This window comes from Dermacentor albipictus, unplaced genomic scaffold, assembly GCF_038994185.2.
Source record: "Dermacentor albipictus isolate Rhodes 1998 colony unplaced genomic scaffold, USDA_Dalb.pri_finalv2 scaffold_11, whole genome shotgun sequence".
In the NCBI taxonomy this organism is placed as follows: Eukaryota; Metazoa; Arthropoda; class Arachnida; order Ixodida; family Ixodidae; genus Dermacentor; species Dermacentor albipictus.
The window spans coordinates 6,510,207-6,535,970 of NW_027225565.1; the positions used below are offsets into that span (position 1 = coordinate 6,510,207).

Consider the following 25,764-nt stretch of genomic DNA (forward strand, 5'->3'; position numbering starts at 1 on the left):
CACTCCTGTTTCTTGTGCAGCACTTCACGTTCACCTCCTGAGACGACCGGGGATGATATTCCAAATAAAAAAGAAACAGAAAAAAATATAGTAGAGTACAAAATTCATGCGTTTCATTATAGATGCGATATCAGCATAAGTTTAGTAACAATCTGAGTTACTGGAGTGTCTGAAATAATCCTAATTAATTAGAAACAACTGATTTCCGCACACCAAACCACAGAACTATAGACTTTAGAGAACCGCCACGTGAGCACGACTTTGACGAAATTCCTGGAAACACGGAAGCAGAAAGCGGAAGCATTGAACTCACTGATTACGTCAGACGCAAGAGCGTGGCGTGATATATAACCGGCTAATTAATGAAAAAAAGTTGCCTGGCAAAGACTGAACATCTGCCTAGCAGAGCGGATGGGGCCTTCTCCCTTCTCTCTCTCTCTTCTCCTCTCCTGGCGTGCACCTGTTTGCTCGCTTGCTCACAACAGCTGCGTGTGCGCTCGTTACATCTGACGTCAGCACCGGAGAGGGCGCGTATAGTGCGCTTCGTGCGCCGCTCGCTAGGGGGCTACGCCCCGCCAAGTGGCGAGCGCTGCGCTTCCTCCTCATCCTTCCTCGCTCTTAGCGCACATATCGTGCCAAGGGAAAATCGTTCGCTTGCTTAACCTGAAGAACGCCGAGGTGCGAGTGCCACTGAGAGACACCCAAGTCAGAGATTAGGGTCGCCTACTATTCTTATTAAATTGGATCTCATTATATTATAAATGGGGCTGCATCAAAAATTGACGATATCATTTCAAATACTCCTTAGAATTCATAATCATTATTATTTAAATATAGGTGGTATAGACCGCCGATATAACGGGAAGCAAGATCCTATGTTTCCGTTGCCAACTTTGGCCGATCCCCCGTAGTGGGTACGTGCCATATTCAAGGCGACAACAACAAATACGGATCATCATCGCACTCTCGTCAAATGTTTATGGCAGGCCTGCGAATCAAGAATGCTTTCATTCGAACTTGATGTGGAAGCACTGCATCTGCGTCCGAAGCAACGGGAGTGAACTGTGAGTGGGTGGTGTCATGATCGCCATGTCGGATTGTCGCGTTCTTCTCCGCTCTTGAGCTTTAGTTAGTATATATAAGCTGTTTCGCGAGCTGTATCGACACAGTAGGAAGGAAACGTGTAAGGAGGGATGTAGGCAGTAGAAGGAACCGCCATTTTTTCATTTGGTTTCGCGTATCTCTGCGGCGCCTCGTAATATGCAGCCGACGAAGCCATTAACCGAGCTCTCGAGGGTTCCCTTTCATAAAGATGACGATAGCATTTATATAATACCCACACAAAGGTATCTATATGTGCCTGTGTAGTATGCGTTATTGTATTCAACAGTGTTATGAGGTTGCAGTATTTTCCGTTAACTAACGTTATGCCGGTGTATGTAGGGTGTCCTGGTCGTCCCAAGCTGCTAATTGGACCTTTTCTCTGGTATTCCGCGATGCTATTGCAAATGAAATTTTAGTTTCGTTAACTAGCTCATTTTAGGTAATGAGCCTAATTGTTGAAAATTTTCTTGCTGATAAGGACCTTCTGTCTACGTAACCTGGTTGTGGAAAGGGCAGGGGTCTAGATTCTTTCCTAAGGTTCGTCATTAGAATGACACAAAGTTCGCGCCGAACTAAGTGACTCAGAACTACAAAGGCCAGAGTCTATAAACCTTTATCGCATCCTAGGTATTCCCTTACACGAGACGCGTAACATGTAAATGTGGTTCAACAACCTATAACGCAGGCGGTAAACTAGTCCGAGATCAACTAGCGGATAGGCGCACGCTTCGGAGGTGCTTGCACGGACGTTGTCACATAGACTGCTTAGCGGTCCTAACTAGCACCACGAGCGAAGTACGGGTGCATGTAAGCTAACTTCACCAAACAAGTATGTACGTAAGCTCGAACAGTACGGCACCGAGCTATTACGGGTCTACCGAAACATGCAAATGTATGTCTCCGGCGCTACGCCAAGCCACCTCCCCTAGTGGACACTACGAAGGCGCGCAGTGTCGATAACATGGACAAAATACTTAGTGATAAACCAGGGCGAGACTAATGCTAAGCGAACCGATTCCCCACAACGAAATTCCTGTGACCATACGACCAGACGGTAAGAGGTCAGCGTATAGTTGCTCACAAACCCGTCTTGGAAAGAAAACGAGGGGAGGCACGTGGACAAGTGAAAAGCCGATCTATCAGAATAGCAAAAGTCAGTGAGCAAGGACGCCACCACCATTACGTATGTGACTCTCTCGACTCAGGATCGCTAACCATGAAATTACAGCCACAATTCACCGGTACGTGCTTTCAATCGTGTTTTTCCGTAATGGGATTAGATCAACATAATAAAAAGACATCTCAGGCAAGTCTGGTCGCGTGATCACTAAGCGAGAGGCATGCAATTATACGTTAACATCGAGCGTATTTCGCGATATATGCGTGCTTGACATTATTGCGATATCAATTATAAGGACTCTCCAGGCGAGTTACCGCCGTTGGCGTGATCCGTATGCTGTAGGCATGCGAGTCATGAAAAGGCTGTTTCACATAGTGCGATTTTCAGTCAGCGACACAGCGAATTCCGTCGCTCAGCGACCGCCTCGACGGCCGTCGCTGAGTCGCAGCGATCGGCGAGATGTGGGAGGGGCAATGTGTGTGACGAAACAAAGCGCTGTCAAAATAGGCTCTCTCCTGTTTTACCGCCCGTTGGTAGCTATGTGGAGCAATGTCGTGAGCAGGTTTTAGCTATGTTTTAATAGGGCGTACGTAATATGTATATATATATATGTATATATATATATGTATATGTGTATATGTATATGTGTATATGTATATGTGTATATGTATATGTGTATATGTATATGTGTATATATGTATATGTGTATATATGTATATATATATATGTATATATATATATGTATATATATATATGTATATATATATATGTATATGTGTATATGTATATGTGTATATGTATATGTGTATATGTATATGTGTATATGTATATATATATATGTATATGTGTATATGTATATATATATATGTATATGTGTATATATGTATATGTGTATATGTGTATATGTGTATATGTGTATGTGTATATGTGTATATGTGTATATATGCGCATATATAGGTCGGCATACTCGTGTCAAAGGCGTTCGTGAGTGACGAAAGGCGTGAGTTGACGTATGGACTGCAGTCAGTCCCCGTTAACGTGACTAAGAATGAAAGCCAGTGAGTTTGAGGGGACATGTGTGTGCGTGAGCGACCATAAGCGCGAGTGGGTACCAAAACGTCGCGATGTCCAGCTCGCACATTGAGACATGACACGCCACGACACAGTATTCTCCTGGAAACGAAACTGGCTGTCGAAAAGCTGTTATACCCGCCGTCGTTGCTGAGTGGCTGTGGTGTTGGGCTGGTGAGCACGAGGTCGTGGGATCTTATCCCGGCCACGGCGGCCGCATTTCGATGGGGCGAAATGCGAAAACACCTGTCTGCTTAGATTTAGGTGCACGTTAGGGAAACCCAGGTGGTCTTAATTTCCGGAGTCCTCCACTACGGCGCGCCTCATAATAAGAAAGTTTTGGCTCGTAAAACCCCATAATTAAAAAAAAAAGCTGTTACACTAAATTATTAATGGCTTTGTGTGGCGTGTCGCAATTTTTTTCTACGGTTTACGTCTCGGATTTTCGCTTAATGCCAGAAATGAATAATTTAAATGATCACGTCAACACCCTTTGAATATCAGTGCAGCATACCCCACCCCTGCGATTCAAACCGAACGGCCGCGACTCATTCAGCAGTGCATGGCATTAGTACTATGGCAATGTATCCGTGAAACATGGCACACTTTAGGGTTGCCGTCGGTTTCTGTAACTCTACGATATACAATTGGTAAACGAGTCTGTCAATGTTTTCCTATCCATGTTCTTCATTTGGTAGTCATGTCCGATTGGAGCGACTCAAGTGACGCGGCCGACAGCGACACTTCAGACATCCTGCCACGGTTCTCAAGGCCCTGGGTGAGTGCTGTCGTGTACTGAACCTGACCGCTTAGTTCAGCGGAATAATTGAGCCGTGTTATGGACCCTGGGCATCCGGAGCGGTATCTACCGGCATACGGAAAGTAAACTTTTTTTTTTTAATGGGCGTCGCCATAGGATGTTGATGTGCTTTGAATCGGGTGGCCATATAATCATTGGTCTAGCTGTTTCAGTTCTGTTCTTAGAATTTCTACACACCATGTTGCGTAGGCTGCCTCGCTGTCTATGCAGCAGGCATAGATAGTGCTCCGAATCACAATGGAAGCTCCAGATCACAAAAAGCTAATACAATGGGCTGAGAAAAATGGGTTTCGCTTCTCTACTAAAAAAACTTTTACAGTGCTATTCTCGCAAAAACGTGGATTGTACTTAGACCCGGTTCTAAAGCTTCGTGGCCCATAGAACGACAACGAAAATTAAGGCAAATAAAGCGGTAAATATTCTGAAAGAGTTATCCCATAAGCACTTGGAATCTGACCGAGCGTGCCCCTTACGTTCGGTCGGAACGTAGCATCTTACGTAGATCTTACGTTCCGCTTCCTGGACTACGGCTGTGTAGCTTATGGCTCAGCCAGACACCCTTACATTGGACGACTTGATCCAGTACATAACCTTGTGCTGCGACTGGCAAGTGGTGCTTACAGAACATCACCTGCCCCAAGTTTATACGTTGACTGTAATGAGCCTTTCTTACAGCAGCGCCGAGGGTTACTCACTTTTTCCTACGTACTTAGAATTCGTTCATCACCGCAGCACATATGGTACAACATCGTGACACAATGCAACTCAAGCTTACACTACACAAATAACGTGATTCGGCCCCTTACGACACGAGGAATACTGTTCACTTATGATGTTCCTGAAGAGATCCTGGAGGTTCCTTAAAAGCCACAAAGATTGCCCCCATGGTGGAATTTCACACAGCTATGTGACTGGACACTAACGCATCTAAAGAAGACACCCCGCAAGAATACAAAATACAAGTGTTCTCAGCTGTTCAAGAAAAATGTAAAAATTACACGGAATTTCACACTGACCGCTCTAAAGCGCAAGTATACGTGGGTGTCGAAAGCATAACGAAAAATTGCGAAAATAGCATTCGGATAAATCATTTCGGTTCAGTCTGCCGCCGAAGTTTATGCGATATGGACGGCAGTCAAAAAAGTACCGCCGACTAAGCAGAAGAATGCTATCATTTATACCGATTCGTTAAGTGCACTCAGAGCTCTAAACTCCGCGTCTGAACCCATCCTTGGCGATTTCTTAAACATGGTCTTTAAAGGGACACTAAAGGCAAATACTAAGTCGATGTGGACTGTTTAAATAACATTCCTGAAACCTCGCAACGCTTGTCTCTTGCCAAGAAAATACATAGCTTGCGAAAAAATTGCATCTGAAGGGTCCGTATACCTTTATCGCAATTCGAATCTCCCGCCACCCAACCGGGGGAGTGGTGACGTTGCATACGCCATCACCACCCTAGCCACCATAGTTACCCTTTGCTGCCGTCGGTGAGTAAGGCGGCGCCCGACAGACGGCGGCACCGAGCCAAGACAGAGTGGCGGATTCGGCGCTGCAGCTGCTCTTTGGTCAAGTGGCGTATACCGTTTAGGCATCCCGCGACATCACGTGGAAGTTGAATTCTCTGCTGCTTGCAGTTTGTGCGAGTTTCGCGAGTCAGCAAAACCAGAGCAGCACTACACGATAACTACTGAAGCGCGAAAGTCTGGGCGGCGCGGAGTCGAGCGTAAACGAAACCTTTCGGCCACCCGCGTCGTTGTCAGGGTTATTTCAATGAGTTATTTTTCCTAAAAGTGAGATAGAACTGGTCAAGTAGCATTTTATTTCGTCTTATAATACAATACAAGAATGTTTTGTGCAGCGAGTGGTTGACTGCTAGGGACAGAATTTAACTGACGAGTGCTTTCGTCATCGGGCAAGTACCTGAATACCCCGCGGGAGACTAATCATGTTTTGCATTTACCTCTATCTCTCGATAATTAAGGCTCTATTCGCGATAATTTTGACGCCTTAAAGATTCCTGAGGGCTAATCTATCACTTTAGCTTAATGTAATATTTGGCTTTAGTGTCCCTTTAATAATAAATACGGAAGAAGCATATGATTCTACTGGGTCCCGAGCCATGTTAGTATACCCGGGAATGAAGGAGCAGATAGATGCGCGTCCATGGCAGCGCACAAAGGCATAACTCGCATAACACATCCATACAAAGACAGTATCCGAGCGATTAGTAAGGCCCTGGCATCAAAATGGCAACAAGAATTTAACTCGTGCATAAATAACAATTACATGTGACTAAACGCCTGCTTGGCGAGTGGAAATCGTGCAGTCACCAAGAACGGTTCTATGAGGTAATCTTATGTAGACTTCGAATTGGGCAGACACATGTAGCAAACAATTTTCTACTTCGAAAAGAAAGCCCACCAACTTAAGAGAAATTTCATGAATCGCTTTCAGTAAACCACATTATTCTGACAGGCCCACAAACTGAAACATAGAGGCGGGAACATTTGTGCACACTAGAAGTGAGGCGTGCAGACAGGACACAAGAGTAGAGAAGTGGACAACACGAACGCCGCGTTCGTGTTGTCCACTTCTCTACTCTTGTGTCCTGTCTGCACGCCTCACTTCTAGTTTGCATAATGAATCCTTACCAACTAGCTGAGCTTTCTGTCGTTCTAAACATTTGTGCAATTTGTATAACTTGCATATACCTTTACACCCTGCCTGTGACTGGCGCAGCATGGCCTTAGTCGCTTTTGCGTCATTAAACCCGAATTGACTAACCTTGTCCTTCCTGTTGGCAAAGGAGTGTACCGCAGTTTCCACAGCGTCCACCATCTCACCATAGTCGGCACGCTGTCGCGATTGCTTTTTCGTCATGCTGTCTGTGTGACGATGGCGTCATCGTCGCACCGCGTCGTTTCCATCGTCTTCATTCTACCGTCGTCACACCGTCGTGGTCACTCTCGTGCCGTGTATACCACAGAAAAAATTGTTTATAATTTGTGCCACCGTTACCATCATTCGTTTGGTTTTAAAATGCTCTTCGATTGTTTCTGCGATGATCTTTTTATCTTTACGCAGGATGAGAAGGCCGACGCAAAGCGCGCGAAGGCTGAAGACTCGTGCCCCTGGATGTGGTACTACAACCTGACCGCGAAACAGCGACGCGCCGAGTACGAAAGGATCGCGAATAAATTGGCCCCCAAGGCGGAGGAATTTCGTGAAATCGAGGAGTTCGAGCTCACCTACATGCCGTTCGAGTACCGCACGCGCGGCAGCTCGCTGAGCCCCAACACCCCGCCGCCCAGGGGGCTCCGCGTGTCGGCGAGCAGTACGGTCGTCCTGCCTTCTGCCGAAGCGTCAACCAGCAAGGCGGGCCTCCCAGAGCAGCCTTGTGAGACGCCTCGCGAGCCGCCTCGCAAAGCGCAGCCTCACAGGCGAGTCTTGTTTCGACTGGCGGACGGCTCGGTCGTCTCGAGCTCCGACGACGAGGACACGCATGTGTCTCGAAGCTCGCGTAAAAGGCCAGTCTGCAGCGACGACGCCGACAAGGACGTCGGTCGGCCGCCGACGGCGTCGCAGGGCCGCGTCGACGACATCAGTTCGGGCACCGACGACGACGCTGGTGCGAGCGGGCGCGTCGCGCAGCTCTCCAGGGCGCGGGAGACGTCTGGCGCGTTGCCTCGCAGCGTCCGGGGGGAGGACTTCGACCGCGAGAGCGGCGGCGACGCGGAGCGCGCCTCCTCCACGTCACTCACGAGAGCCGACGTCATCCGAAAGAGGAGGGAGAGGATCGAAAGGCAGCGCAGTCTCCCCGAGGAAATTTGCTCCGGGCGCCGCAGTTCCAGCGACGAATCGAGCCGGAAGCGAAGCTTTCGACGCTCGTCCGTCGTAACGCCGACAGACCGCAGCGTAGCAGGTGATGCTGTCTGTGTCCTTGTGATGTTTTACCTTTTCATGTTGACGGGAAACAACTTCGATTGAATAGATGTTCATTGAACAGATGGCCCATGCTCTATTGGAGAAAAAGGAAAACGCGGACCACGGTGGAAACACCTTTGAAAATTCTCAAAGGGGTTCGCTTGCTGAAACAGATGTAACGAAAACGCGTTAAAGCATTGTCGCTTATATCTTTGCAACGCACCTTACTTTGGTATCGTTGTTTAGAGGAGAGCAATTAATCACGCATGTGCCGCGTGCGCGGATGGCGCCGTTATAGCGCCACACATGACGCAATCGTAGCTAAATTCCGCTCGCTCGTCGTTCAGAGGCGTAGCTCGGCAGTGAATACGTTAGTCCATCGGATCGGGAATGGTCGCATTTGGGAGAGCTCGCTATTCCACAGTACTGTCAAAACTGATGAACAAGGAGAAAGTAAGGGATATTCGAAGTTATAATGTGAGAAAGTAAAAAAAAAAATGGACGCAGCATGAAATCAGTGACAAGAAAACTTGGCATAGTACAGGCCAAGATATATGCACTGAAAGACAAGCACGCTAATAACATCAGTAATCTCGAAAGTACAGTAAAAGCAGCGGAAGAATTCTATACTGATTGCTGCACCTGCTAACAGATGGATGGCAGATTGTTGACCCTACTGCTGTAGGTATAATATCTAAAACGCTAGTTAATTAATCGTTACAAACCAATTAAGAACACAAAATATGTAAGATGCGCTTCTGAAGGTTGCTGCTAACGACATGCAGTTATTTCACCCGCATGGAAGGCTACAATCTTTTTTTAACTTGGTGCACGATAGCTCGGACACCTTGTATAACACAGAGCGGAGAGAATACTATGCCTACATTTCCACATTTTCTAGAAGGAACAAATTTGCTCGCGCCCTGCATTCATGTGTTCCCTGTGACAGGGGGCACATCAGTTCCTTCGCTGCGAAACGTAGGCGTACATGTGGCAAACAGCCTTTTGAAGTTAGCAAAAAAAAACACGGGAACGTTTGCTACGGAGGGCACGTAGCTCGCGTATACTGTGTAACTCTTTCGGTCGCGGTGTACTCTCCCTTCCAAGTAGTATCTCTGTAGTGGATGCAGTCGAGTGTTCAACGAAAATTCGCGGCGATCGACACTAATTGAATGGTTGACGCGACTTTATCGGCGGCTCAGTGAACGGTGGCGTTCTGCCGCTGAGCGTTAGGTCGCGAATTCCATTCCTAGCCGCAGTGGCCGATTCCAACAGTCAGTCAAGCTCTTTTGTTATGGTGATGTGAATGACCGGACGGGCTTCGAGTATAAACCGATCCCTAGAGAGAGACAGGGAGAGAGGACAAAGATAGAAAGCGTATGCCCCTTACACAACCAATGTTGACGTTTCTCTGTCATCATAGTTCTCATATGAAACGACATACGATCCCGTGTTATCATACAGGAATGTGGGTGCTTTCAAATAGGGATGGGCGAGAAATTGTATTCGTCCTCTAATCCCAGGTCGTCTGAGTAGCGTCCGCAGGAAGCTGTTGGCCACTCCTTCGCCGGCGTCCAGTGCGGAGGACCCGCTGCTTGGCTTGGGGCGGGGCCAGACTCCGCCCTCCTTGGGTCTCTCTTCGGACGACTCGGCGAGCATCAGCTTCATGAGGGCACGGGCGAGAACCTCCAGAGGGCCTCTGCGCGTGTGGCACTCCACCCCGCACGGGACCCCACGTAGGTTCGTCTCCTCGCGCGACATCAGCACGACCGACTCTGCCGCCTTGCTCGGGACGTTCGTCACGGCAGCGAGTGCCGAGAGGAGGCAGCGCGCGGACCGCAGGTTGCAGGCCCTGGACCGCGGCCAGACGCTGGTCATCAGCCAGCTGCTGCCCGAGTTGCCGGAAGGTGCGTGGCTCTTCGAGACACGTTGGTGCGCGCCCCTGTGGCGTTGCGCTGCCGAGCGCGGGCATGCGGGTGTGATTGCGCGATGAGTGTTTTAGAGGCACGATACTTTTTCAAGGAGGCCTGGACGCGTCTTAGAGAAATGTTTTAACCGTGACACTACGGTATTGCGTGGAGGAGAGGTGATTTCAAATTTCACGTGCTTTTCATGGGCGCCCCGTTTCTCCTGCTAAAAACAGCGTTCGTTCTTCGCATGCACTACAGTTATTAGGCAAGAAAACCGCTTGAATACCCGCGTGAGCGCGCAGCTCTCTAGCGACTGTCAGCAAGAACGGCGATTCCCTCTGACGCTCCATTCGCAGCAACATTTGCTTCGTAGATAGCACTATCGATTGTGATTTACCGAGTATTGATAGATTTTTCACGTTCCCTAGCAAGGTGGGGGTTATGAGAATCGCCGTGGCGAAAGCACCTCTGGAGTGATTTCTTTGCATCACTGCGATTTATTTTTAAATGAGCACGGACATATTACAGGCTGTTTACTTCTTGCGTGAAATGAGTTGTCTGGAGTGTTAAATAACTTGTGTGGCCCGAACGGCCCGATGTAGCAGCATAGGAGCGAGCCGGAGCGAGTATCAAATGTCTCGATGCCCTTCTCCCACGTGACCACTTCTTTTGTCGTGGCGTCACGACACGGTCCCCTCCTGGGAAACTAAATGGAAACTGGTTGTAGAAAAGTTATTAAATTTAGAGCGCTATAATGCTTACTGATATTTCGAAGATTTATAGATGCCATACTTTCATCTAAAAAAAAAAGTAGTCTCAAATATCCTGTCGCCCTGTTTTGATGATCACTTGGAGCTCATCAAACGAGTCCTACTTGCATTCAGCCTCTGGCGAAAATGGAGCCGGGGCTGAGCAGCAAGACGCAAGAGACAATTTAGACAAAAGCGGCAGAGGGGACGAGCAGCTCAGATGAGAGGGGGCGGAATCCAGGCTGGCTCTCACCTGCGCAGACTTTCGCCTCATGCTCGAGTTCAGGCCATAGTGAGAAAGCCCGTGAACCCTGGCTTCGTTGTGCGCCACGTTGTAGCAAGGGAATTCGACAACTTTCTGACTAACCTGGTGGAAAGACAAACCGCAGGCATGTGGGTCGAGTCGCAGAATTTTCCTTCGTTCAGCAGCTTCACGTTGGTCATCCACAAACAATTGTGATCGCTGAGTGGGCTTGCCGATTTTGATGACCCGTCTGACTTCGCGACGCTTTCTCTTCTCTATTTAGGACATGTGCTACTTTTTACTCATGTATTGCAACGCAGATGGTACACCATTAGTTTTCTGTTACGATATTTTGGAGAAGTTGTACGCGTGAAATAGTTTCTTATATTATACAGAAAATTCATTAAAAATCTAGTAACTCACATTTAAGAAGTAACATTTCTTCAAGTAATAAAGAAAGGCAATAAGGTATATTGTGACGGAAATCCTAACAGTACACTTATTTGTGTTAGAAAATGTTTACTTCAGTTTGTTTTGCTGTAGGATTTCGCTGCAGGCAGCTAGGGCTAAAAGACGTGGCAAATATTAACAGAAGTTACTCAGCAAAGATTGTTCTGAGCAACGAACCGTGACATCTGCTCTGAATGTCATCTCCCAAAGCAAACCTCCCTGCAAATCACTTCTTTGCGATCCTCTCTATAAACAACTGCTTGAAAATCGGCCGTCCATTTCGAAACCATTCCCGTTGGCTGTGAAGGCCGTGGCAAATAAGCTTCAGATTAGCTTCAATGACGTGATGGAAGTTACGGCAATAGCATCGCTCTCATATGAGATCTTCGCCCAGTAAACTAATTTTCCTTCAAATCCATAAATAGTAAGCCCAATCCAAGTGTAGCGATCACGCAACACTTTATTCTTGGAATACATGTATCGATCAATTTCATTTTTCTCTGATGTGTCAAAATCCACCACAGCAGTATCATGTGTAGCTCACGATACAAGTCTTGAAAGCTGCCGGTAATTGAATAAGAACAGCAGCCTTCATACACCTAAAGCTTACGGCATTCTCCTAACCGTCATTCATATCCTAGAAAACAGAATACAGCAAGCTGTTATATATACGGATTCACTAAGTGTCCTAACCGGAACACTCGCGCAGCTCTTGGGCGCCCGTCCCTGCGGCGAGCGTCGGCGTCCCTCGTAACCGAGCGAACGCGGAGCGCAGTGGGTGTTGAAAGACGGCGATAGTGAATAGAGCGCGAGGAGGAAAGTGGAGGAGGAGGGTGCAGTGGAACCATGAAGGGCAGGAGAGGGGGATGGCGAAAGCGCTAGGAAGAAAGCGTAGTGCCGCGCATGATGATGGCTACGAGACTGCGCCAGAGTAGCGCGCATTGTGTGTTCACCGGTGACGCCACCGTACCATGTATGGAAACAAAGTGCTGCATGAGCGGAGATCTCTCTGCGCGACGGCTGCTGTGAATCGCGCCCACGCGTCACCCGCGCCCTGCCTCTCGCGATCTCCCGATTAGCGAGGCAGTCACGCCACACTTCGTTTGCAACGTGCCGCACGAGACAAATGTCGGCGCCAGCCAATATATCGCGAAATTAAAACACCGTATAGAGCTGCGCTCAAATTTCACATTAAGTAGTATCGTAATTCTCGATAATTTTTTTAATAATTGTTCTAAAGTATATTCACCGGTCAAAGATAGCCATTGTATTATGCTGGGTGCCAGGTCACTGTGGTATGCTATGAAATGAACTAGTAGATCAGAATGCGACAAAAGTTGCGTTTTGTACCGTGACAGATGTGAACCAGGTTCGAAGTCAGGATATGAAGAGATTTGTCCGCCAGAGGTTCCAAAACCGCTGGTAGAAAGCTGGATATGAAAAAAAAAATAATTCTAACCACAATTGCGGAAGAGTCCGGCACTGAAGCTTCCTAGGCTATCGGATAAGTAGCTCTCTGTAGATTACGAACGGGACGCACACACGCACGCGGAACACTCGTGCTTCTTTTAATCGGAGGAGACTCGCCAACCTGCCTTAATTGTGCAGAGCAACTAACCGTTCTGCACATTTTACTAGAATGTCCTCATATCCATTGCGACATTTATTTTAAACGCATTGTAACACATCTTATAACTTGTCACCCTGTCTAATTTTTGTCAGATGAAGCAATGCTTCCTTTTAAAGCTGCTTCAATATACTGTTTTTTACCGTATCATTTATCATCCGTCACTAGTCTTTCTCTTAGGTGAGCAAGCACAGCAATAGCATGCTCTTATTGTGGCTTTACACACAACTGTATGTGTGTAACGCACACGAGGTTAATGATATCGGCCATAGATTTTCTAACTTGAGCATTTTTCCTTGTTTTGGGATCATGATTATATGCGCTGTTTTCAATTGTTGAGCGATAGCGCCCTTCTCACAGCAGTCGTTCACGTATTGGGTAATCGCCTTTATAGAAACCCGCCGGGGTTGCTCAGTGGCTATGGTGTTGGGCTGCTGAGCACGAGGTCGCGGGATCGAATCCCGGCCACGGCGGCCGCATTTCGATGGGGGCGAAATGCGAAAACACCCGTGTACTTAGATTTCGGTGCACGTTACAGAAACCGAGGTGGTCGAAATTTCCAGAGTCCTCCACTACGGCGTGCCCCATAATCAGAAAGTGGTTTTGGCACGTAAAACCCCATAATTTCATTTTTGATTTATACAGCGATCATCGAGATTCCGTAGCAGTTTGTTGCTGATGCCATCGGGGCGCGGAGCGGATTTCGGGCGCAGGTACTGCAGCGCCTAACTTCCGCTTACTTTACAGGCACGCCCCGTTCGAGGTTTTCCTCTCCAGTATAGTGCGGTAACGCGGTTTGCGCTAGGTCTCCTATTTATAGTGATTGGACCTCTTTCAGTGGTTCAGTTTGTGTGTCTGCATATGCGTGGGTTTGCTTATTGATGTTATGCCTTTGTGCAGTTTTACCATGTTCAGGGTCAATCAAGTGCAGTAGTATATTCCGTTTTTTGCCGAGTTTCTTCCATTCTACCATGATGAGGTATTTTCCTTTCCTGCGCGGGGGTTCGCCGTTTATTGCTGTTTCAAGGATATAATGCTCACTTCCAAGATTTTCCTGGGTGTTTGTCCAATGGGCATCATGCGTGGCTCTGATAAATGTCAAATCCGGCGTAGTATCGATGCTGACGCTATTGCCTATCCTGGTGGGTGTTTGTGCGTCAGTTACTAGGGTAAGGTGGGCCCTTTGCGCCTCAGGCCATCGATTCCTGCTTTTCGCGGTGTCGTTTTTTGTACCCCCAGCACTGGTGTCGTGCATTAGTCTCCTAGTTTCACCAATGCCTGATTGGCTATAGTTAGTTTTTGTCTAACTCTCCAAACCTCATCGTGTTGCTTCTAGGGCTGCTGTAAACATTTAGTACGAATAAACTCTCCTAATGTCCTTGTTTAGGGATTATCTCGATTAGGACGTGGTCCTCGTTTATAACCCCTGTATCGTGTGTTAGTGCAGTTACAGTTCCTTTAACTAGGGTTGAGACGGACGTTTTATTGCTTGCAGTACCATACGTTTTATATCCGGACAGTTTGGCTGGTCCCCCCGTTTCGTGCAGAGCGATGATGTCTGGCGCCTCCTTGTTATTTATGAACTGCTGAAGATTACTCCGTTTCTGAATGTACCCCCTGCACTTCCACTGCCAATTTTTTTAATGAATACGTGAGGCCATGATGACTGGGAACTGGTTCTTCGGTGGCCCCAGTTTCGTTGGTCCCCGTGGGCCTATCGTAGGGTTTGTGGATTTTTACCGGCCCTATTCCGATCGAGCGTCCAGTTTTTTTGCATGTTCTCAAGCGTCGTAACCCGAGAATCGATTACTTCCATAGTTTGCTGCATTCTTGTTACTGGTAGTTGTTGCTGCTACGAGTAATCGATTTTCAGCGGGGGTGTGCCGCCATCCTTTATGCTCGTATTCTTCAGGGGAGATTCTCTCCCTCCACTCCAAGGAGGTCCGTGTCTTCTGCCGGTGTTGGCCCTTGGCGGAGAGGGGCCCAGTCTCTAGTCAGGTCAGGGTGTGGGAAACCCGCCGGCCCAGCGGTTGTCGTATGCCAGGTGAGGGTTAGCTGGGCCGCCGGCGTGGCCGCTCACGAAAGTCGCTGCTGTGTCCCAGAGAGCTCTTCCTGCCAAAGCCTTGTTGTTCTTGGAAGGCGTTCCGACGTTTCTCTTCGTCGAAGGACGGTTTAGCCTTGAAATTCCGCTCGCCATCACGGAAAATTTACGGAGATTATGGATAGCGCGGCTTCTCAGCTTGGCCCCCAAGCGGCCTGAGTAAAAAAACTACTGAGATGGAGTATAGTCCAAACCAAGTAATTTTTCCAAAAGTGTGCCGTGTGGGGGCTTTACCTCAACGTGTCTATATCTACGATGGCGCACCATTTACAGGGGTGTAGTTTAATGTGCTTAATTTTCGAATATATTGACGCTATTGGAATTGTCAATAGCATTAAATTTACCTACTTTGCCACGTATTTTGGCATTTTGTCAACCGTCAATAACCAATATGTTACCCATTACTGTGGTGCAGCCAAATGGCCAGAGATGGATAACACTTCGTTTGTCGGCGCCATAAAGCTCCCTTTTCCGCCATGTTGCTTTCATGGTGTTCACTACTTCCGCTTCCCGAGTTTTTGTGCGAGTGGATGAATGTGGTGCGTCTCTTTATCTTTTTCTTGTACTCTCGTCCTTTGATCTCTGGTTATATATTGAACCTGTAGTAGCATGTCGAACCTTTCCTTCGTCGAACCTGAATTATTCAGAAAGGTGGATATTACTTGCACGAGAAAGTTACACATATTCAGCTAACAAAAACAGACACTAGTTAACTTGTTATTTAGTTAATTTTAGGCACATATTGCAATTTATAAATTGTAGCGGGTGAGTTCGCAAGGCGCGTTCACTTGGAATGAATTTGCAGAATGACACCGCTTTGAAGATCACCCCCAGCTGTTTTTTTTTTTTTTGCCCATTGCAAAACGGGCGACTCTCCCAGCGTTCTCCAAATACAGGTGTCTTGCGCTAGCCGATTCTAACTTGCGCCTGCAAATTTCCCAAGTTTATCACCCCAGCTAATTCCCTGTTTGGAAATATACGAACTCTCCATAAAGATGCCGTGTTGTTCCACTTACATTTTTAACAACTTTCTTTTATGCATTTATGCACAAAAGGGACTGGAACGCCGATGTATTTCGCCCCACACTTTGGGGAATATCTCGAAACTGCTGTCATCCTGGAGATTCATTTCAAGTGAATACATCTTGCGAACTCATGCGCTGCATTTCGTCAATCGTATTATGTGCCGTAAAGCAATTAGGAATTAATTAATGAACATTGTGTTTTGTGAAAAGTTTTGATTTATCATGCTGGAAGTGTCCGCCTCTTCGAGTAGTCCAGCTCAAGAACACGAATTGCTCTATCTGCCACAGGCGATGTCTAAAATTTCCGGAAAGCTTAGTGGCTACGGTGTTGCGCTGCTAAGCACGAGGTCGCGGGATCAAATCCTAGCCCCAATGACCGCGTTTCAATGGGGGGCAAATGCAAAACCCGCCCCCACTACGGCGTGCCTGATAATCAAATCGTGGTATTCGCGTGTAAATTTAACCCCAGAATTCATTCAAAAATTCCGGAAAAAAATAAAAATTATCACCCCATACATACTCCATACTGTAGTAGCATGACAAACCTTTTATTCAACTAACGTCTCCACCTTTCATTAAAACTGAATGCGCGTTGATTTGCGGTTTTCTTGCGAAACTTTTCTTATGCGGGAATTATGTACATGGCGGGTGGGCTATGCGGCGTGACTATCGCGTCTAGACACGCGATCCGGCCTAACGCAGCACCAGCATTTCGAGCAGCGCGTGCGCGTGCACGTCTGTGTGCGTGCGCCACGTGACCGGCTTCCCACACTTCCCATACTTTTTGCCTCTTCGACCCTTCTAATGCTGACGCGTTAAGAAGAGTTGTTCCGTCTGCTCGGATAACTCATTTTCGGCATAATTTGCCTTCAGAACACTCCCGAGTTGTCTCTAAAGGCTCACTCACACTAGGCCGACCCGACACAGATTTCGATCTGCCGATTGTCGGCGACAGCGGTTTTTTACCTTCGTGTGGGCGCCTCTGTCGCACTGTACCGACGCTGAGCTCTCCGCCGATCGTCGGCAGGATGTCGGCGTCGGTACGGTGCGACAGAGGCGCCCACACGAAGGTAAAAAACCGCTGTCGCCGACAGTCGGCAGATGGAAATCTGTGTCGGGTCGGCCTAGTGTGAGTGAGCCTTAAGCGTTTTTTGAGCCAGCGGGAAAGTTGATAGTGACAAAATGCGAGGTCGGCACAAATAGGATGGTTGGGCTGTCACTTCAAAGCCTAAAAAGGTCAACTTTCCCATTGTTTCACCTGTAGTGTGCGACGGTGTATTGTCATGCAACAGGACGACACCATCGGAAAATTTTCTTTGTTCTATCTTACCTTAGTCAATAACGCGCAGTAATGCTCTGCTATAATGGTTGCACCCTATTGGCATTCCACCAAAAGAACTCCTTCTTATCAAAAGGAACTGTTGCCGCTTGCTTCCACAGCTACATTTGCACACGGAACTTGTTTGGCCTGCAGGAGCCACCGTGCCTTAATTCCTTAGACTGGTCCTTTCTCTCGTGATCATAGCGGTAGATGTCTCATTACCAGTTACCAGTTTGTTCAGGAAATCTGACTTTTGTTGAATATGTTCCCAAACAGCCTATGATCTCTCCAGAGGTTTCCTCTTTCGTTCAGTTAAACTTGTCGTGGGTAATGGCACTAATTCTCACGAGATATTTCCTGATATTTAGCACGTCATGGAGGCATTTCAAATTTGACGCACAGGCAGAAACAGCTGTTTCACTAGGTTTCTCATCTTGAAAACCTAAATGGCTAATCTTAAAATTGGCAACCCAACGTTTATCGGTAGCATCAGAACGTCATCATCATCATCATCATCATCAGCCTGGTTGCGCCCACTGCAGGGCAAAGGCCTCTCCCATGCTTCTCCAACAACCCCGGTCATGTACTAATTGTGGCCATGCCGTGCCTGCAAACTTCTTAATCTCATCCGCCCACCTAACTTTCTGCCGCCCCCTGCTACGCTTCCCTTCCCTTGGGATCCAGTCCGTAACCCTTAATGACCATCGGTTATCTTCCCTCCTCATTACATGTCCTGCCCATGCCCATTTCTTTTTCTTGATTTCAACTAAGATGTCATTAACTCGCGTTTGTTCCCTCACCCAATCTGCTCTTTTCTTATCCCTTAACGTTACACCTATCATTCTTCTTTCCATAGCTCGTTGTGTCGTCCTCAATTTGAGTAGAACCCTTTTCGTAAGCCTCCAGGTTTCTGCCCCGTAGGTGAGTACTGGTAAGACACAGCTATTATATACTTTTCTCTTGAGGGATAATGGCAACCTGCTGTTCATGATTTGGGAATGCCTGCCAAACGCACCCCAGCCCATTCTTATTCTTCTGATTATTTCCGTCTCATGATCCGGATCCGCCGTCACTACCTGCCCTAAGTAGATGTATTCCCTTACGACTTCCAGTGCCTCGCTGCCTATTGTAAATTGCTGTTCTCTCCCGAGACTGTTAAGCATTACCTTAGTTTTCTGCAGATTAATTTTTAAACCCACTCTTCTGCTTTGCCTCTCCAGGTCAGTGAGCATGCATTGCAATTGGTCCCCTGAGTTACTAAGCAAGGCAATATCATCAGCGAATCGCAAGTTACTAAGGTATTCTCCATTAACTTTTATCCCCAATTCTTCCCAATCCAGGTCTCTGAATACCTCCTGCAAACACGCTGTGAATAGCATTGGAGATATGGTATCTCCCTGCCTGACGCCTTTCTTTATTGGGATTTTGTTGCTTGCTTTATGGAGGACTACGGTGGCTGTGGAGCCGCTATAGATATCTTCCAGTATTTTTACATATGGCTCATCTACACCCTGATTCCTTAATGCCTCCATGACTGCTGAGGTTCCGACTGAATCAAACGCTTTCTCGTAATCAATGAAAGCTATATATAAGGGTTGGTTATATTCTGCACATTTCTCTATCACTTGATTGATAGTGTGAATATGGTCTATTGTTGAGTAGCCTTTACGGAATCCTGCCTGGTCCTTTGGTTGACAGAAGTCTAAGGTGTTCCTGATTCTATTTGCAATTACCTTAGTAAATACTTTGTAGGCAACGGACAGTAAGCTGATCGGTCTATAATTTTTCAAGTCTTTGGCGTCCCCTTTCTTATGGATTAGGATTATGTTAGCGTTCTTCCATGATTCCGGTACGCTCGAGGTCATGAGGCATTGCGTATACAGGGTGGCCAGTTTCTCTAGAACAATCTGTCCACCATCCTTCAACAAATCTGCTGTTACCTGATCCTCCCCAGCTGCCTTCCCCCTTTGCATATCTCCTAAGGCTTTCTTTACTTCTTCCGGCGTTACCTTCGGTATTTCGAATTCCTCTAGACTATTTTCTCTTCCATTATCGTCGTGGGTGCCACTGCTACTGTATAAATCTCTATAGAACTCCTCAGCCACTTGAACTATCTCATCCATATTCGTAATGATATTGCCGGCTTTGTCTTTTAACGCATACATCTGATTCTTGCCAATTCCTAGTTTCTTCTTCACTGTTTTTAGGCTTCCTCCATTCCTGAGAGCATGTTCAATTCTATCCATATTATACTTCCTTATGTCAGCTGTCTTACGCTTGTTGATTAACTTCGAAAGTTCTGCCAGTTCTATTCTAGCTGTAGGGTTAGATGCTTTCATACATTGGCGTTTCTTGATCAGATCTTTCGTCTCCTGCGATAGTTTGCTGGTATCCTGCCTAACGGAGTTACCACCGACTTCCATTGCACACTCCTTAATGATGCCCACAAGATTGTCGTTCATTGCTTCAACACTAAGGTCCTCTTCCTGAGTTAAAGCTGAATACCTGTTCTGTAGCTTGATCTGGAATTCCTCTATTTTCCCTCTTACCGCTAACTCATTGATCGGCTTCTTATGTACCAGTTTCTTCCGTTCCCTCCTCAGGTCTAGGCTAATTCGAGATCTTACCATCCTGTGGTCACTGCAGCGCACCTTGCCGAGCACGTCCACATCTTGTATGATGCCAGGGTTAGCGCAGAGTATGAAGTCTATTTCATTTCTAGTCTCGCCGTTCGGGCTCCTCCACGTCCACTTTCGGCTATCCCGCTTGCGGAAGAAGGTATTCATTATCCTCATATTATTCTGTTCCGCAAACTCTACTAATAACTCTCCCCTGCTATTCCTAGTGCCTATGCCATATTCGCCCACTGCCTTGTCTCCAGCCTGCTTCTTGCCTACCTTGGCATTAAAGTCGCCCATTAGTATAGTGTATTTAGTTTTCACTCTACCCATCGCCGATTCCACGTCTTCATAGAAGCTTTCGACTTCCTGGTCATCATGATTGGTTGTAGGGGCGTAGACCTGTACAATCTTCATTTTGTACCTCTTATTAAGTTTCACAACAAGACCTGCCACCCAGGGGCGTAGCCAGGGGGGGGGGGCTTATGGGGCTTCAGCCCCCCCCCGAAATTTTTTCGTGCTGTCCATGCACCGCCGACCAAAGCGACCCCCGGCGCCGGAAATCACTCTGGATTTTGTCTAGAATGTCTTTTTGACGCTCGAAAAGACATTTAACCGCGAAGATTGCAAACTCGGGCTGGATTTCGTGGCAACGCCCATACACCGGGAGTCACATAACGCCAAGTAGTCCCATCCGAGCACAAAGTTTCAAGGGCGCTTTGGTGGTGAGTGGGCTCGCCGCGGCATCTCACTGAGGCCACGGTATATGGAGCGCATGGATATCAATTGCGAAACTTTATGGGTATAAATCTTATAAGCTCTTGATGTGAAAGGTGCATTGACATTTCCAAAGTTGTGCTTTAGATTTTCAATTGCGGCACTTTGTGGGTTTAATGTTGTTATAAACATTTGACGCCAAAGGTCTATTGATTTTTCTAAAGTCTTACATCGGAACATACAACGAGACAAGCCAAATCAACACACTAGCAGACAAGTTGACAAAGCAGGCAGCGAGGTCCAATGAGACAGAGCGTTGGGGTGGTTCATTTCTGCCGTCATGTCACATAAAAAAATATCAACATTTTTTTTAACCTACGCCAGAACATCCATGTCAAGACACTAAAGCCAGCCAAAGTAACTACGTTCTTATTTATTTTTTCTACTTTGACTTTTATTCGCGAGGACACATTGAGCCTCTTCAATTTTTTTTTTTTGTTCTCGCTACCCTACGCGCGGGCTGCCAGAGCCAGCCAGAGCGCATACGTTTTTCTCGTATGGCCCCGACCACCATGCGGTGCACTTCGGTGCGCGTTCGGTTTGCTCTGGCCGAGTGGATTTTCACCGGACAGAGTTTTGGACGCTTTCTGGCTAGCAGACGAGAAAAAAAAACAATGGTCGCTCGCCGCCATCACTGTGGGGACTCGAAGGATTGCACCGCATTCCTTGAGCGGAACCTTTCCGGAAAGTCTTCTTTCGCCGCTGTAGGATACTGAGCAGTATGCGTATGGTTCTCAGTGGACCAAGCATCTCATGTTTTCTTCGGTATTCCTTCCGTAGCCCCATTAGGTGCCCGAAGTAGGCAGTAGATTCTGGCCAACATACTTTCCTATGCGTTTTTTTTTTCATTTCGGTGCCTCCGCCTCACAGAAAAAAATACATTGTTGCGGCGCAGCGAATTGTCGCATGGTCAAAGTTCGATTTTGATACTTCTTTTGCGGAAAGTAATGGGCGACGGGACGCTTCAGTTGCCGGATACGTTTATTATATTATTGCGAAAGCAATTATATGGACACTCCAGGCGCATTCCTGCCATCGCCCTCAGGTTTCGTATAAAGTCCAAGGGTGATAACATCGTGACCACGCGCTGCATGCTGTATGTGCGAGTGAAAGCGTAGGAGGGGAGGTTGAATAGGTGAGCCGACGATGGTGGCTCAGTCTTGTGTGTGCAAAGGAGAAAAGCGGGGAGCAAGCGCGCCGCCTTCCGTCGCGCGCAATACATCGGGGGGAGTGGATGGAATGGGGGCGGAATCTAGGATTCTGTGAATCTATGATTGTGCAACATGTTTATTTGCCTTGTTTGACGCATTATATACAGTTACTTCTTCTTACATACATAGACTCATTGGAGACTTATACGTATACTTAAATATCTTGTTGCGAGGTTTTGTGTATACATGCAGTGAACTTTGTTTCCAGTGACACTTTTTTGTCCTTTATCAAGCGGTATTTTCGCATTTGCATATCCCATTGTATCTTTGCATTTCTAATGTACGAGGGCGAGTCAAATGGAAGTGAGCCTACACTAACCACGCAATAATGGTTCGGTTCATTATCTGCGAGGCATGCGCGTAGGAGAACGGCATGTCTCATTTACAAAAGTGACACGCAGGTGTGAAGATAAATGTTCTTTAGTGCTCTCATACACTGGGTTGAATATGATTGCGTCACATAATGGGCACTTCAAAAGTTGAACAGCTCGGTGTCGCGAAGTTTTTGACAGCTGAAGGTGTTTCCAAAACAGAAATTAATCACCATATGACTGCCGTGTACGTTGAACCCTGCATTTCATTGACCACTGTGAAGCGTTGGAGCAAACGGTTCAAAGGATGTTGGAAAGACATTCCAAGACCGGGCCAAAACCATCGTGCAATCAACCCCCACACAATATTAAAGGTTCATGAGCTGCTGAAACAAGAACGGAGGATAAGCATCGATGAACTGGCAGACCGTCTGAACATCAGTAACGGTTCGGTTCACGCCATAATTCATGAGCTTCTCGGTTATCGGCTCTTTGGTGCGCAATGGATCCCCAAGATTTTTATCCATCGCGAGAAGACGGAGAAGTTTCGCGCTGCCTTGACTCATCTGATCGGGTATCACAATGAGCATGACGACTTCTTGTTTGCAACTGTGATCGGGGACGAACCTTGGTGCCACTACTACGAGCCTGAAACACGACGGCAAAGCCTACAGCGGAAACATTCGAATTTACCACGCCCAAAGAACGTAAAGGCCATCATTTCCGCTGGAAAGGTGTTATTGACTTTTTTTTTCGATCGACAGGGTCCATTACTGGTAGAATTTGTTAAATCTTGAGAGGCTATCAATTGTTTCCGATATTGTGAAACGCCAGAACGGCAGCGTGTCGCAAGAACGAACAGCAAGAACGAACAACGTGGAAAATTGACGAATGGGGTCATCTTGTTCCACGACAATGCCTGTCCCCACGTCGCTTATGTGGTTAATACAAAACTGGCAAAGTTCAAGTGGGAAACGCTGCAACATCCGCCATACAGCTCAGACCTGTCACCTTGCGACTTTTACATTTTGGGGCAACCGAAAAAACAGCTCAAGGGAAACAGATACAGACTTTTTGAAGCAGCAGCCCAAGGAGTTTTATAAGACGGGAATCACGCAACTCGTTAGTCAATGGGACAAATGTCTAAATTCTCATGAAGACTACTTTTAAATAAAGTACCCCGTTGTTGGCTCATTCATTTGACTTGCCCTCATATATCTTGCAGAACTCCTGCTTTTTATACGTGCTCTCTGTCGCGACTATAACTTCGGTGCAATTACTCACGATACACGACAAGGGACAGCTACTCCTGCGTAATACATTGGAACAAACGACAGCGTCATCGAGATTTTTCACTGGCCATTGCATATATACAAGAATGTAAGCACGGTTCTTGAATGACAAAGTTTCATTAACATATTTGTCCTCAACTTGTTCAGTTCATTGCCTTTTAATTTTTCATATCAGCGGCATGCACTGCTTTCCTGGTTTCGAACTGATATAGTTCTAAAGTTTGTGTGATATTTTCTTTACTTAATAAATAGACAAAAAACATGGAAGCATTGACGTCAGTTATGTTGGGCACAATTTTTGGCACATACGAGTACAATATTTTATGAAAAAATACATATTTTACTTGTATTTACAGTGCGTAGCTTTCAAGAATTCGTTTGCAGCATCTTTGGCAATGACAATGCAGTCATTATTCATGTATTTGATCTCTCGATAAATTGTTTAAGAGTAAGCTTTAGCTCGGGCCCAATCCGACGCGGCCTATTCAAATACTTGTAAAACGCAGAAACGCTGTTCTGAGATAATCCTGCTAATCGCTTTTATTGAAATTGGTTGCCTTTGAGAGAGAAAGTTAAATCCTAGTGTCTGTTGGAAACAGAACTTCGATTTAGGGCCTGAATTTTGTTTAAAATATTTTGGAAAATTCGAAAGTTTGAAAAAATAGAAGCACGACGTTTACAAACTAATAGCTATGCATGAAGAACAGATATTGTGGTTCTGTAAACGGCATTTATTATAACAGTCAAAGCGGACAAGTTTGCTATGACAATTTGTATCTTACGTGAATTGGTTACGTTGTGTACAAGGGTTCTGCAAAAGCCGTATTTCCACAATACTAAATTTTTTTGAGATTCATGTGTAACATGTCTATTTTGTCCGCTGTAGATGTACTATTAGGTGCAATACACAGAATTGTGATATCATTTTTCATTGTTGAGTCACGGAGTTTTAAGCTTGATAGTTTCGTTTTCTGAAAATCTTCAGTTCTGGCCAATTTTTAATAAATAATTGACCACCTAAATGAAAAATTCGAAGCCAGTAGTCACTAGAATTAAACTTTTTCTGTTAAATGCAATAAACCTCCTCAAATTTGGTGAAGTGGTTGCAGGGAAAAACGAATTCCCCTTCTACATGTACTTAAATGGGAGCACCCGAGCTAAAGCTTGCTCTTAAGGAGGAGGCTGAGCTGCAATGTGCAGCTATATATATATATATATATATATATATATATATATATATATCTTCGACCAGTGGCGTAGCCCCCCCCGAACAAAATTTCTGGCTACGCCACTGCTGCCACCCTCTCGTTAATGCTATAGAATTCCTGTATGTTACCAGCTATATTCTTATTAACCAGGAATCCGACTCCTAGTTCTCTTCTCTCCGCTAAGCCCCGGTAGCACAGGACGTGCCCGCTTTTCAACACTGTATATGCTTCTTTTGGCCTCCTAACTTCACTGAGCCCTATTATATCCCATTTACTTCCATCTAATTCCTCCAATAGCACTGCTAGACTCGCCTCACTAGATAACGTTCTAGCGTTAAACGTTGCCAGGTTCATATTCCAATGGCGGCCTGTCCCGAGCCAGTGATTCTTAGCACCCTCTGCTGCGTCGCAGGTCTGACCGCCGCCGTGGTCAGTTGCTTTGCAGCTGCTGGGGACTGAGGGCCGGGGTTTGATTGTTGTGTTCATAGGAGGTTGTGGCCAAGTACTGCACCAGGGTGGCCAATCCTGCTCTGGTGAGGGAGTGCGTTACCGGTTCTGGTCACCGGGATCAGGCCACACTCCAGGCCTGTTTGTGCAATTTTATCAACACGCGGATTTTTTTTTTTTTAAATCCGGTGGAAAATTGCCGGCACCGGGATTCGAACCACGGACCTCTTGCACGCGAGGCGGGTGTTCTACCTCTACGCCACCGCTGCACCTGCAAATGGCTAATCTTAAAATTGGCAACCCAACGTTTATCGGTAGCATCAGAACGTCAAGTTGGGCCAGTTGGTTGGGACTCATGGTAAGGCTTGTAACAGCGCACCCAAGACAAAGACAACAGAAGGTATAAAACGGCGACACGGCGGTAGCGGTAG

General features: G+C 46.6%; 1 protein-coding gene across 3 annotated transcripts in view; it reads left to right on the top strand.

Annotated features, from left to right (window-relative positions):
* The window catches only part of LOC139051257 (uncharacterized), a 76,004-nt gene that overhangs the window by 37,839 nt on the left and 12,401 nt on the right, over positions 1–25,764 (top strand). For all 3 annotated transcript variants that reach the window (XM_070528258.1, XM_070528260.1, XM_070528259.1), the window contains 3 exons: positions 3,994–4,073; positions 7,203–8,040; positions 9,566–9,949. In XM_070528258.1, coding sequence (XP_070384359.1) covers positions 3,996–4,073; positions 7,203–8,040; positions 9,566–9,949 — 1,300 coding nt within the window. In that variant the 5' untranslated portion in view covers positions 3,994–3,995. The remainder of the gene's footprint in view (positions 1–3,993; positions 4,074–7,202; positions 8,041–9,565; positions 9,950–25,764) is intronic.